General features: G+C 35.3%; 1 protein-coding gene across 10 annotated transcripts in view; it reads right to left on the reverse strand.

Moving 5' to 3' along the window:
• The window catches only part of VPS13B (vacuolar protein sorting 13 homolog B), a 769,553-nt gene that overhangs the window by 350,269 nt on the left and 403,834 nt on the right, over nucleotides 1-15,450 (reverse strand). For 9 of the 10 annotated variants that reach the window (XM_057531718.1, XM_057531717.1, XM_057531723.1 and 6 more), the window contains exons 26-29: nucleotides 13,268-13,439; nucleotides 12,647-12,761; nucleotides 10,157-10,298; nucleotides 6,915-7,323 (exon numbers count right to left, since the gene is read on the reverse strand). In XM_057531718.1, the coding sequence (XP_057387701.1) occupies nucleotides 6,915-7,323; nucleotides 10,157-10,298; nucleotides 12,647-12,761; nucleotides 13,268-13,439 (838 nt within the window). Of the gene's footprint in view, nucleotides 1-6,914; nucleotides 7,324-10,156; nucleotides 10,299-10,859; nucleotides 10,927-12,646; nucleotides 12,762-13,267; nucleotides 13,440-15,450 lie in introns of all 10 variants that reach the window. The other variant, XM_057531725.1, reaches the window with a different exon arrangement.

Below are 15,450 nucleotides of genomic sequence, written 5' to 3' on the forward strand. Positions count from 1 at the left end.
GATTTGTGTCCTCTCCCTTTTTTTCTTGATGAGTCTGGCTAACGGTTTATCAATTTTGTTTATCTTCTCAAAGAACCAGCTTTTAGTTTTACTGATCTTTGCTGTTTTCTTCGTTTCTATTTCATTTATTTCTGCTCTGATCTTTATGATTTCTTTCCTTCTACTGACTTTGGGTTTTCTTTGTTCTTCTTTCTCTAGTTAAGTGTAGTGTAGATTGTTTATTTGAGATTTTTCTTGTTTCTTGGGGTGAGACTGAATTGCTATAAACTTCCCTCTCAGAACTGCTTTTGCTGCGTCCCATAGGTTTTGGGTCATCATGTTTTCACTGTCATTTGTTTCTAAGTATTTTTTAATTTCTTCTTTGATTTCTTCAGTGATCTCTTGGTTATTTAGTAGTGCACTGTTTAGCTTCCAGGTATTTGTATCTTTTACAGTGTTTTTCCTGTAACTGATTTCCAATCTCATAGCGTTGTGGTCAGAAAAGATATTTGATATGATTTCAATTCTCTTAAAGTTTCTGAGGCTTGATTTGTGACCCAAGATGTGATCTATCCAGGAGAATGTTCCATGTGCACTTGAGAAGAAAGTGTATTCTGCCACTTTTGGGTGGAATGTTCTATAAATATCAATTAGATCTATCTGGTCTATTGTGTCATTTAAAGCTTGTGTTTCCTTATTTATTTTCTGTTTGGATGATCTGTCCATTGGCGTAAGTGGGGTGTATAAGTCCCCTAATATTATTGTGTTACTATCGATTTCTCCTTTCATGGTTGTTGGCATTTGCCTTATGTACTGTGGTGCTCCTATGTTGGGTGCATAAACATTTATAATTGTTATATCTTCTTCTTGGATTGATCCTTTGGTCATTATGTAGAGCCCCTCCTTATCTCTTGTAACAGTCTTGAAAGTCTATTTTATCTGATACGTGTATTGCTACTCCAGCTTTCTTCTGATTTCCATTTGCATGGAATATCTTTTTCCATCCCTTTACTTTCAATGTATCTCTAGGTCTGAAGTGGGTCTCTTGTAGACAGCATATATATGGGTCTTGTCTTTGTTTCCATTCAGCCAGTCTGTGTCTTTTGGTTGGGGCATTTAATCCATTTACATTCAAGGTTATTATCTATATGTATGTTTCTATTACCATTTTCTTAATTGTTTTGGGTTTGTTTTGTGGGTATTTTTCTTCTCTTGTGTTTCCTGGTTAGAGAAGTTTCTTTAGCATTTGTTGTAAAGCTGGTTTGGTGGTGCCAAATTCTCTTAGCTTTTGCTTGTCTGAAAAGCTTTTGACTTCTCCATCAAATCTGAATGATCCTTGCTGGGTAGAGTAATCTTGGTTGTAGGTTTTTCTCTTTCATCACTTTAAGTATATCCTGCCACTCCCTTCTGGCCTGCACAGTTTCCACTGAAAAATCAGCTGATAACCTTATGCAGATTCCTTTGTATGCTATTTTTTGTTTTTCCCTTGATGCTTTTAATATTTCTTCTTTGAATTTAATTTTTGTTAGTTTGATTAATATGTGTCTTTTTGTGTTTTTCCTCGGGTTTATCCTGTATGGGACTCGTTTTGCTTCCTGGATTGGGTGACTATTTCCTTTCCCATGTAAGAGAAGTTTTCCACTATAATCTCTTCAAATATTTTCTCAGACCCTTTCTTTTTCTCTTCTTCTTCTGGGACCCCTACAATTCGAATGTTGGCGTGTTTAGTGTCGTCCCAGAGGTCTCTGAGATTGTCTTCAATTCTTTTCATTCTTTTTTCTTTATTCTGCTCCTTGGCAGTTATTTCCACCATTTTGTCTTCCAGCTCATTTATTCGTTCTTCTGCCTCAGTTATTTTGTTATTGATTCCTTCTAGTGTATTTTTCATTTCAGTTATTGTGTTGATTCATCTATCTTTGTTTGTTCTTTAGTTCTTCTAGATCTTTGTTAAACATTTCTTGTATTCTCTCAATCTATACTTCCATTCTATTTCCGAGATTCTGTATCATCTTTCTCATTACTCTGAATTCTTTTCCAGGTAGATTGCCTATTTCCTCTTCATTTATTTGGCCTTGCAGGTTTTTACCTTGCTCCTTTATCTGTGACATATTTTTTGCCGTCTCATTTTTTTTTTTTTAAATGAGTGGGATTGTGTTTCTGTTTTACTGGTTGTTTGGCATGAGGCTTCCAACACTGGAGTTTGTAGGCTATTGGGTAGAGCTGGGTCTTGGTGCTGAGATGAGGATCTCTGTGAGACCTCACTCTAATGAATATTCCCTGGGGTCTGAGGTTCTCTGTTAGCCCAGTGGTTTGGACCTCGAGCTCCCACCACAGGAGCTTCCACCCGACCCCAGGCTTGCGAACCAAGATCCTGCAAGCCACATGGGGTGGCAAAAAAAAAAAAAAAAGAGAACAATAACAAGGTAAAAAGTAAATTTAGACTAGGAAACTAACAGATATGTTAGAAAGTATATAAAAATAAAAATATATATGAATCAACAACCGAAAGGTACATCAGTACCACAATAGGAAGAAAGGGGGGGGGGGGAAAGGTGTGTGTGGGGGGGAAGGCCTTGGCTGTGGAGGGCGGGGCCTAAGTCAGGGCGAGGTTTGGGCAGTGGGCGGGGCCAATGCTCAGGACCACAGGGCTGGAAAAGGCCATGGGGGCCGTGGGGTGTGGGGCTTAGGCTCAAGAAACAGAAGGGGCCCAGGCGTGCCCTCCACCCCTGGTCTCAGAGGGCAGCGGACCTCACCTGGGAGCCCAGCAGGTTTCCTGAGCTCCAGTGGGCAGGGCAAACACTCTCCTCTCCTCTCCTGCTCCTCTGGTCTGGGGTCTGGGAGGGCCCCTCCCGCCTGCCTCTCCTGATCTCCCCAGCCTCCCTCCTATGCCCCCAAGGACTCACGCAGCCTGGAGGGGGCTTGGAAGGCAGGGTATCGGCCTGGGAGCTCAGCAGGCTCCCCGTGCCTGAATGGGTGGGGCAATCGCCCTCTGCTCTTCTCCCGCTCCTTCCCAAGGGCCCCTCCCACCTGCCTCTCCTGTTCTCCCCTCTGCCTCCTTCTTATGCCCCCAAGGACCCACGTGACCTGGAGGGGGCTTTGGAGGGCAGGGGATCTGCCTGGGAGCTCAGCAGGCTCCCCTGGCCTGAGTGGGCGGGGCAAACGCCCTCTGCTCCTCTCCTGTTCCTCCCACAGGGCCCCTCCCGCCTGCCTCTCCTGATCTCCCCAGCTTCCCTACTATGCCCCCAGGACCCACATGGCCTGGATGGGGCTTTGGAGTGGGGGGGACCGGCTTGGGTGCTCAGCAGGCTCCCCGGCCCAAGTGGGCCAGGCGATCGCCCTCCACTCCTCTCCTGCTCTTCCTGGAGAGTCCGTCCCACCTGCCTCTTATTACCTCCCCAGCCTCAGGGGTGCCGATCCTTTCTGGCCTCCACTTCTCCTCCCCACTCAGTCCCCCTACGTGCTACCGGTTCAATCTGGGGTTCCTCCCATCTCCTTGGGCATCAAAGTCCCCCACCGGCAGCTGGCAGGCGCCCTAGTTGTGGGGAGATGCAAACTCCGCGTCTTCCCACACAGCCATCTTGACTCCACCTCAAAGCTTCTCTTTTTTGGTTTATTTCACCTGCATTTAATAGTTGGACCAAATGAGGAAATGTTCCCTCTAGAAGCATTTTCAACACGAAAATGAATGCCTTCCTTCTTTGCTTTAACTGTATTTTTAAAAATTAAGCCTCATGAGGAACTAGAAGACTAGAAGACTCATACTAGATCCAAAAACCAGTCCTCTGTTATGAAATAAGTAGCTCCAGCTGGAAGCCAAACACCTGTAGATTCAGAATCTTGATAATAATCGCACATAAAGCAAGCAATATTCAAGTTGAAAACCAGACTTTCAATATCACTTCTTTAAATAAAACATTAGAATGTTAAATATATTTTTCTTATTATTAAATTTTAAGATGAACTATTATAAACTTTTACGTTTACTGTAAAATGAAACGTGAGTCTGAAAGATTTCATCTTTTCTTGAGGCAAGAGTATGTATTGAAAATGAAAAGACTATGAACAACTCTGAAATTATGAGTTTGTATAAGTAACCAAAAGCTTAAATAAAGAGCAGAATTTTCATGTAATTGTCAGACAAAGTCAGACTGTTGTTCATAGCTCAGTTTTCTTAAATTCAACATAAAATAAAAGCATTTTAGAGACTTCAACTTTTCCTTTAAGATTCTCAATATAAACTCTACATAATAAAACATCTAAAGTCTCAAGTTTTATAAAGCCACAACTATACTGACAACCCTACACAAAGCCATCAACAAAAGGTTTTATTAGTTATTGCCATACTTGCAGTTGAAGACAGAAAGAAGGTTCAATAAATGTGTAACCTAATGACTACGTATATTAATGGGAAATGTAGTTGCATCTAGTTTACCAATCATCTCTGATCGACAGGCACAAATTGCTTGGAGATAGTTTTATAAAATAGTTCCTGCTGAGAAGTATGATATAGCAGCATTTCAGTATGCTATCACACTCAGTAAGACATAATTTACATTTGGTTTAATTAATCTGATAAAAATATTATGACCATTTGAATTAAGAGTAGCAATGCCAAAAGATAACGTGTTAAAAAAATCTAACATAATACAATATGTCAAAACCTTTGAATTTTTGGCATGCATTTTTATATATTATTTTGTGGATAGGCACATAGTTTGGCAATTCATAACATCTCAGGTAGATACAGATATGAGAACAGGTATAAATAAAGATATGTACATGTAGATATAAATATAGATGTACACATAGACACACACACACACACACACACAGAGGGCAAAAACACCCCCAAAATGAAAAGACATATGCAATACAGTGTAGGTCAAACAAAAGGCTTAACACAAAGAGCTCTTAATAAATGATGAAGATGCGCAACTCCTTAGAAAAAAAGTGTACTTTTTATTAATGAGACTGAGAAAAGACCAAAGAGTTTCATCAAACTCTGTTAGAATGACAGTGTGGAAACAGTATACACTGGTACAACCATTTAGGTTTCATAAACCTCTGTTAGAATGACAGTGTGGAAACAGTATACACTGGTATAGCCATTTAGGTTTCATAAACCTCTGTTAGACTGACAGTGTGGAAACAGTATACACTGGTACAGCCATTTAGTGGGGCATTTTGACATCTCTTAATATTTTAAAGATATTTATACCCTTTGATCTAGCAATCCTTTTGCTAGGAATTTATTCTCTCTCTCTCTATATATATATACTTACCCAAGTCATGAAAAATGCCACTAAAAAGGTGTTTATTACAAAAAGTATTCACACAAGCAAAGGATTAAAATTAACCAAAGGCCACAGAGAAATGTGGCAGACCATATTTTCCAAAGATGGCTATAACAAGATCCCACCTGCAGCCTCACCCCATACTCTTATTCAAGGTTACCTGCTTAGCAGGTGCTTAGGAATCAGAATTTTGAACTTATACCTTAAAAATCCCACCACAAGCACCACCCAAAAAAGAAAAAAGCAGCTTTAAAAATACAATAGCAAGAGTTTAGAAATTTTCTTGCAATTACAATCAATTGGAGATTTTCCTAGTTATAGCAACCAAATGGGAAATTTAAACCAACATCAACAAAACTGTGTGATATATAGTATTAGTCATGAAACATAACTAATTGGTCATAAAACAATAAGCCAACAAATGACAAACAAAACAAATGCAAACACAAAGGAAATAAAGCTGTTCCTTTCCCACCCTTTTCTCAAATAGCCAGATTTGTATTCCTTCAGACATCTACAAAAATCAATGAAACACAGAACCTGTTTCAATAAACCACCACTGAGTATGACAGAAAAATGAAGCTAGAGTTAACCAGTGAAACTGCTGACCTGTGTCTCATTGAGAAGGCGCTCAGCACACAAGTACTACCACCCCTACTAAGAGGGAGCTCCCATTGCTCTTCCTGTTGACTCAACTATGCCTGCACATTAGTATTGTTCAGAAAATACCATAAATCCTGCCCTAGTCAAAAGGGCTTCCAAGCAGATTGATGGTTACTCAAAAACATAGAATTCTAAACAAAGAACTACATATAAGCCAGCAATCTCACTCCTAGGTATATACCCAAAAGAAATAAAAATGGGCTCAAACAGACGGTTGTATATAGTAGCATTACTCACAATAGCCAACCCAACAGTGGAAACAACCCAAGTATCTGATAGATGACTGGATAAACAAAATGGGGTGTATCCACACAATAGTTATTATTCGGCCATAAAAAGAAATGAAATTGTGATACATGCTACGACACGAACGGACCCGGAAAACATTATGCTAAGTGAAATAAGCCAGACACAAAAGGACAAATATTCTGTGATTCAACTTTTATGAAATATCTAGAAGAGGAAAATTCAGAGAGACAGAAAGTAAATTAGAGGTTACCATGGGGGAGTTACTGCTTAATATATAAGGTATAGAGTTACTGTTTGGGGTGATGAAAACATTTTGGAAATAGTGGTGAAGGCTGCACAAGATTGTCAATATAATTTATGCCATTAATGCAGTGTGTGGTGTGTTTGCTAATTTTTTAAAGCAATTTTTAGTTATCTTAGGTATACAGAACACAACATTTGAGTTTAACAAAACAACTGAAAGTATAAGCTTTACTAGCAAAAGACCTAAAGGAAAAAAATCTCATATTTCTTACTCTAGTAATTAGTAGAGTCAGAAACATTCCCAATATTTTGATATAACTCCTAAAGATTTAGTTGTAAAGTGACTATAACATATTTACTCTTTTTAAAATACACCAAACTGCAACCTACAACCAGCTACCATATTACAAAAAGAAAAACTAAAGTCCTTAGATGAAGGTTATTGAAAATCAGAGCAAAAATAAAAAAAAAATTCTGAAGACATACCTTCAATACTTGGCTGCATTTCTTCTGTTTTTGGAACAAAAATTCTGATTACACTTGTGTTGATATAAATCAAAGGTAAATTGCGTGAAGTCAGCGTATGGGTCCTCATGGGCTGACCAGGAGATTTTCTTTTCTCTTTTTGGGTCCTTGGTAGCTTTGCTTGAAATATACTTGCAATGGCATTAAGTAAAGGAAAACAAAGGACAATATCAAAGGCTTGTGCTGAAAGAAGTATTTCATGAAGAAAATGAGGGGAACCATCTGTTAAACCTTCAGGTAACTTATGAAAACTTCTTCGCTCATTTCTTGTTGTTAACTTGTGGCGAACATTTTTTGTTACAGCTTTTGTATATGTCAAAGAGAGAAATCCATGCTGCTGATGAGAGCCATCTAGAAGTTTTGCAGTTGTCTGTTCCAGAAAAAGGAAATCACAATACATGTTTTATTAAACAAAGGGAAAAAAAAACAAAACAAACTATTTGAAAGCAGAAAACAATCTCGGTTGATACTTTAATCTTTTATCACGTCCACACTTTTTTTTTCATGACTGGTCAGCTGTTTATTACAAATAAAAAAATAAAAGCACACTTCTTAATGAGCACATTACTGATCAATTCCATAGACAGGGCAAAAGCCTCTAAGACAGAATGACTGAACTTGAAGTTAGAATCCTGGGTTGGAGTTCTAGATCTTGAGTGAGGTAATTAACCTCTTTGTGCCTGTTTCTATAATTTCTACTTTTTCTGTAACATTCAGAATTTAGAACAGATCATATCTAGATTTATCTTTTCATTCTTGATAATTTTTCATTAAGAGTAGCAATATGCTGTCATAATTTGGGTCAGAGAGGGGGTTTCTATGCACGCAAAATTGAAATACCATGTTATGTATTTCCATTTGTGAAATGGAACCAATAGTTTTCCTGAACCAATTAATGTACATAAAATTCTATTTTGCATATTACTCAAAATAAAATTAGAGTTAAGTCGTTATATTCCACATTCCCAACCCCTCTTCCCAAGGCCTGATGAAGATTTTTAGTTATTAGAGTCCAAAGAGTGATGTTAAGAGAGGAAGTGAACCGAGGAAGAAGAACAAGAAGGAAATACATTCACATAAAAAAGAAAAAAGTTAGAAGTAGCAAAGCAGCAATGTGTTTGAGCCTGTTATCCCATCACTAGTAAATCTCTTCTACTTCCATTTTCTTCCTCTCATTTTGTTGTCTATCACCTAATGAAAAGAAAATAGTATGAAATTCAGTTTTCACTGTTAATTTTGTTTTTAATCTGGACTTTATAATGAAGAAAGGTGAGATAAAATTTACCTTTGCATATGTTTTTTCTCAAAGTTAATTTTCTCACCATTAAAAAAAACTTGGAAAGTAGGCATTACATGAATATGCAATATAATCACTTTTCATATAATTGTCCTGCCCTCAAAGCATTTTTTACTATTTCCAACTTTCTCACTGCCCCTTATCTAACTTCCCTTTCTTTTTGCTTTCTACACTCAAAACAAAAGGAAATACAGTAAAACAAGAAAAAGTGATCCCAGTCTTATCGCTATGATGCTAGATTGCAGGCAACCGTGGATGGAGAAGGGTGCTGTTGTATGGCCCCAATGGAAGAGGCCATAGCAACAGTGTCTCTAGGTGTCTCAACCAGGAACTAGGGTGGGGAGGGGTAGAATCAACCACTAATCTAAATAACCCACCTCAAATCTTAATTAATGGCAACATTTGAATCCTGGAAATAGTATAAAAGGTGTTTCAGTGTATAAATGTTTTGATTTGGGGAAGATATTTTTAAACATGTTGAATGTAGGTACTCTTGAAAGGTCAACACCCATGAGAGAAAGTGTGTTGAACTGCTCTATCCCTAACTCCCCTAATAAAAGGCGGGAATAATTAAAGAATGAATGAATACTAACTGGAGTTGAGATAATATAAATATTACTTTTCATATAGTAATAATCAATATTTTATAGTATTTAAAGTGAAAAGTTAGAAAGCAATGATTACTGAAATGTTAAGAAAATTTTAAAATTTAGAAAAATTGATAAAATTTTAAAGGGCATTAACATGGTGTCCTAAATGGGAGGCAAATCCAAAAGGGAGGGGATATATGTATATGGCTGATTCATTTTGCTGTGCAGTAGAATGTAACACTGTAAAGCAACTATACTCCAATAAAAATTAATTTTAAAAAATTCAAAACAAAAGGGCATTAACAATAATTTTGGTTTTCTTTCATGAATACATGTTAAAATTAAGAAAGTTCCTCATGGACGCTAATGAACATTTAAAGAGAAGAAAATAAATCTAAACAGAGCTTCCACTGACATGAAAAATTTTCCAGAGTAGACTAGAAAAAATTCAAAATCAGAAACTAGTATTTGCTATGCAAATACAATGTTAAACACTAAATCTAAGAACACAATTATTTAAAATATTTGGCTAATTTTTACGCTCTCTTTAAAGATATATGTCTTAAATTCCTTTTGAGCTACAGAAAAGGGGAAAGAAAGAAATACTAGTTTACACATGCTAAGAAAATGTCTAATAATGTTTGCACTGATTTAATAGTTTCTTAAGAAAACTGCTATTACCATGGTGATAATCTGCTCTTAACATTTAAAAATTACATGTATTTTTATTGACTTTAAAAATGTCACTTAAAAGAACTTGCTTAATAACATATTCAGATATTTTGTACCACTAGGGAAAAAAAGGTTCTGAACTTCTAAAACCCACTGGTATACAGTCTACCGTTCATCTTCCGTCCAGTAAATGACAGACGTACAGCCTTGTCCAGATGTAACAGGCACCAAATAAGGTACTTGGAGTTAGTTCTGAGAAGGAAATGGTATAATAATAGGGGAAAAAAAGCAATGTAAGGAAGAATCATAAAAGGAATGACAAAAGCAGTATGGTCAACTCTTGATCATTCAATACATGTATAATTTAACAAGCATATTCAACATCCTACTTTGATTTTCTAATGCTGATGGTAAAATTAGTTTATATTCACAAAACCAGAATGACAAATAGCATACTCAAGTAACCCATAAACAAATTATAGTGAAAACCAGTCTATGATTTAAGAATACATTATAGTTCATTTACAAAGTGAATGATACAGAGGAAGATGAAAATCAAGAGTTGACTCTATGGATAGTTCAATTCCTTCTCTGGGTTCCTGTTAATGGGAGTTCTGTAGCATAATTTAAAAATGATTTCTTACAGAAGGAAAGAAGCCAGAGCAATTACTGAAAGGGTCCTGCTTGCTGATGGGTCGAACCAACAAGGTGCGTCTGTTCAGCTTGTCAGTACAGGAAAGGAAGACACCTCCACATTGCCCCAGAGACCAACACTCTTCCCCAAGGCTTGAGGTGATGGACAGGAGCAAAGAAGGTGAAAAGACAAAAAGCAATAAAAGCCATAAGCAAAAAAATCTGGATAGTTTTAATTCTGCTCAAGTTTGCATAGGTTTAGGTTTGAGCCACTGCTAGGTATGGCCTCTGCCTGGACCATCTTCTGCAAAAGCATTGTTAATGGAAGTAAACAAAAAATAGTTGCTTTTATTGTAAATGACTACTTTCAATTTATAATAAAGAACAATCCAATATGAACTCACTTATGATTAGGAAAAACTTCTAAAAGGTCAACATAATAATACATTAATGGTAAAGTATATTAATAAAAGCAATCCTACCTTTGCGTTATTGAAAAATTTACTTAATTGCTCTAACAGGAAAATGGTTACAAAACACAAGCAGCTTAAAGGAAGTAATAGTTTTATTTTATAATGTAATATTGGAGGAAAAGGTCAAAAAGAATTTACTGAGCTCTAATTCTTGTAACCATTAGTCCCATTGCATGAAAGAACAAAGAAAAACAGTTTATAATATATTTTTTAAAAATCATAATTACTAAATGAATCTCACCACAGGTTTTTCTTTGCACTGTAGAAATACTCCTTCAAAATGTCCTGACTGCCAACCTTCCCCTGGCCTGGAAAACATAAGTTCACCTTATCTGTTCTCTTCAATTTTTCTGAGTTAAAAAAATTGAGCATATATAACTATTTCAAGTAGTTCTGATGTAAACAACACTACACTGAACTAAAACGTGGATCTGACAATGCAATCAATAGAACAATTTACATTAGCACCACACCCTGGTAGTTCTGCAGAGAAGCATTTGTCTTAATGGTAAATTCTATATTTACCAAGGTTATTTTTCTTTCTCACCCATGAGACTCTAAGGTCCATAAGGGCATGGTTTATGTCTATTTTTTTTAAACACTATATCCCTAGTGCTTAGCATAGTGCTTGGGACATAATATACATTCAATAAATATTTTGATTAAATGAATGAATAAATAAATTATCTAAATATTTAAAGCTTACATAAATTTAACAGTAAAATCATTGATAATCTAGAACATAAATTGTAATATTCACATAATCAAGAAATTATTTCAGCAATAAAATAAAATTCATGTATCACTTGCTAGGATCATTTTGATATAGAGATATAGCATTCAAAAGAAACTGAAGAGCTAACCATTCCATTATCAAAAATCAATTAATGATTCACTGTTACTACAACAAAAACAATTATCATACACTTGGTAAAATAATACTATTATAACAGGTCTTAATATAAACCCAGCAAAATATTTTGACCATCACTGTTATGACACAATTTTTTGGCTGTGACAGAGTTGAGAGTTATTTTCATAAACAATATGTTATGTATAATAAAGAATGAAAGTTCGAATGTTTTTAATGTAGAATTAGAAACCCGTTAAATAAAAAGACTTCGGCTTTTAGAGTATATAATGCATCAATAAAGGTACAGAAACATGTGTACTTCTGGAGACACTTAATTGCTGAATGAATAAATATTATGAATCCAGGAAAAAAAGGACTGTAAGGTTGTTTCTTTGCCAAAATACTATGAAGTAGAAAATACGATGCTGTTTTTTAAAAAATAATTTTAAAAAAGCACGTGTGAGTTTTATGGTATGTGAATTATATTGCAGTTAAAAAAACTCAATTCCAGGGTAGTGTTATAAAGCAAAAAAAACTCCCAAAAGCATTCGTATTTTTATTTGGGAAAAATTAATAATAAAATTGCTATGTATCTTTATGAAAATATCTAAAACGTTACTTTTTTACTACCATTACTTATTATTATAAACAAATCATATTTACTTATAATCTACTTTTGGTAGAAATTTATTAGGAAGGAAAAATATGGTTCTACGAACATCCACCACATGTTCATTAATCATCTGTGAGATAAGAAAAGTACTCAAAGTTGTAAGGAACATGATATGCTGCTCCATTTCAATCTATGGTATAGGGAGTGGATGAGGAGTATTCAGCAAAAACCAGAGCCATTAACTGTGTCCCAGGCATCTTGGCAAATACACAACATGCATAACAAATTGTGAGGTGATTAGTAAAAGCAGCTTATTTCATTTAATATGGCAGTGTGGATATTTATGAACAGATTTGCGTTCTTAGAAAGCAAAACTTTATTATATTCCATATATGAATGAATACCAAGTAAAATTAACCAATATATCTGTTAAGAACCATCTTTGGGAATATGTACAGTATTTTTTTAAAAATTAAGGAATCAAATTAAAATATAAAAATTCTTTTATAGACTTTGTTCAAGGAAACTATAGCTTTTCCCATATTCATTGTTCATTAATTACCTGCTTCTATAGTGATCAATATTGAAACTTTCTATTTTACATTTCACTTTGGTGTACACATCCTGGACATCTATGGAAGCACTGAGATCTTCTAGTTCACTGACCATACAAAGTTCTGCAATAAGAAGCAAATATTAATATCAGTATAGGGTTCACAATCAATATTAAAACTTTCTATTTACATTTAATGTTAGCATGTATATCCTTGACATCTACAGAGGGACTAAGACCTTCTGTTCATTAACCACATAAGATTCTACAATAATAAGGAAAATTAATATCAGTATAGGCCTCAAAATTAAGACACGATGCTTATTTCAAAACAGGGGAAATCCCAGTTAATGTATGAAGTGCTACATCTAATATCAGTCAACAGTCTTTGCAATACATTTAGTGATATGACCAATGAAGAAATTACTTCATGGCTTTTGAAGTGAATTTTAATACAAATAAGACAAAATTTAGGTATTATAGGCAACATGTTAGTATTACTAATAGAAATCACTTGAGTTAGACTTAATGATTGATTTAAATGCCAATGATAAATAAAACTAAATCACCAATTTCTTCTAAAAATAGTGTTTAATATTTTATCTTTTCAGTAGAAAAGTAATCCTGTACCTGTGCCTTTATTTTCAGGATCTGGAGCAAAGAGCTTTATAGTAATTTTGGGGAGCACCCACTGCATCCACAGACTAACACGACCACTGGATCCACCAATGTTACTTGTAGTTTGTTCCAAGGTAACAGAATCCGAGAATGGTGAATCATCAACTGCTTGTACAGAATCTCCCTGGGATGAGGAATAACAACAATACTTTGTAACATAAATAAAAATAACTAAAAATTTATAATTTAAAATCTGCAATTACTGCTTTAACTTATCATATATGCTAATGCAAATCATATGAATACTTATACATAATGCCAGTAATATAAACATACACTAATCATATGGTTTTCATAGTTACAGTGTACATGCATGCCATTCCAGTTCCTCTAAACGAGTTAGGATCATACCAATGAGTATTTCCTTATAGAGTAGCTATAGCCAAGGGCCAAATCGGGCTCTATTTTTGGAAATAAAGTCTTACTACCTTCACAACCACATCCACTCATTTATCTATTGCCTATGACTACTGATTAGCAGAGTTAAGTAGCTGCTTTAGAGCTGCTATGATCCACAAAGCCTACAATATTCACTATCTTGTCATTTATGGAAAAAGTTTGTCTACCCCTGCTATGGTGTATTTATGTATGAACATATAATAACCATAGTAAAACACAGCATAATCACCATGATTTAAGAAACAGCAAAACATTCATCATGCCTCACATATTTTAATATTAAGGAGACATTTAAAAGTTAGCAGATTTGACAACAGATTTTTTAAATGATTTATATGGTTAAAAGTCTCTTAATTAGAGGTAAAGAGCATGAACGTGTGTGTGTGTGTGTGTGTTATGGTTATCTTTACAGAAATATATTCTGCAAATTATACATATCCTACAGGAGGGTACAATAAAAATGATAACAATGAAACAAAATGTAAGTAAAATGAGCAGGCTTTTGATAAATACCTCTTAGCTCAAGAAATTTTCCCAGGTTAATATTCAATGTTTTGCACATTTGGGATGGTATTATTTTGTAATTTGATGTACTTCAGAGTGTGTCTCCAGCCCAATAAGAGGCAGTTGAAGCCCAAGAATATAACCCTTGGATCACAGACCTCAGCCCAGAAGAAGGGAATCTTGCAGCTTCAGAGAACCTGCCATACATGCTGGCCCCAAACCTTCATCAGAACTTAAGCTTATTCAGTTCAACAAATACATACTGAATTCTGGATACATATAAGGTCCTAAATTTGGTACTAATAAACTTTCTGTAAAAGGTCTGTTGGGTTGTTTATCTTTTCAGCAGCTGAAAATAAATCCTGGTTTGAAGATGAACAGCTTCAGTCTCAAAGGCAGGAAGAGATGGTGCCAGAGACAGTGATCCCTCACTCACGTATTCTGTTCTTTTAGGATTAGCTACCAAGTATTTGGGTTTTTTAAATCCCAACTTTGCTGTCCATCTAAAACCTTCAAAAAAACTCCAGAACCTAAACTCATTCTCTGTGAACTGATCAAATACACCAGAGCATGCTTACTTTTTAAAACATGTATATATATTTAAATATTAGTTATATGTACTTAAGCTTAGTTTGGCAGGCAGCATGATGTATTGAAGACAGTATAGCCATTCTTTGTTCCAATTACACCAAGCAAAGCAGAAAGCTCACTGCTCGTGATGTTTTCATCTAGATGCTTTTCCAAAACTAAGTGGTCCTAAATCTGCTAAAATTGAAATTCCTAGAATTTGAGAAGCTATATAAAAATTCAGGTTTTTGGTTAGCTGTCTAAAGTAACACAACATCTCATGAAAAGCACAAACTAATCCCAGAAAAAGATACATTTTACAAAAATTCAATAAAAGACAGCATAATGTAGTCAGTATGCCTTTCTCTATGGATTGGGTCTTAGAGCAGAAGAATTCATAAATTAAATTCTCCCTCCAACACTTAGAGGAACATTATAATCCCAAGAATGGAAATTGTAGGGAAAAGACCATCTCAAATCAATGAAACCTTGATTGTTAACACTATTAAGTATACCTAGTAGGAATGCTAAGAAAACTGTGGCTTCAAATTTAATAAGCAAGCACTCCTGAGAAAAAGTTTTGCTCTCCTTCTTCATGCAGTTTCAATTTTCATTTTGGATTTACAACATTTGGTATGGTATTGTTAAATATGTTTGTGCATCAA

This window comes from Balaenoptera acutorostrata, chromosome 17, assembly GCF_949987535.1.
Source record: "Balaenoptera acutorostrata chromosome 17, mBalAcu1.1, whole genome shotgun sequence".
Taxonomy (NCBI): Eukaryota; Metazoa; Chordata; class Mammalia; order Artiodactyla; family Balaenopteridae; genus Balaenoptera; species Balaenoptera acutorostrata.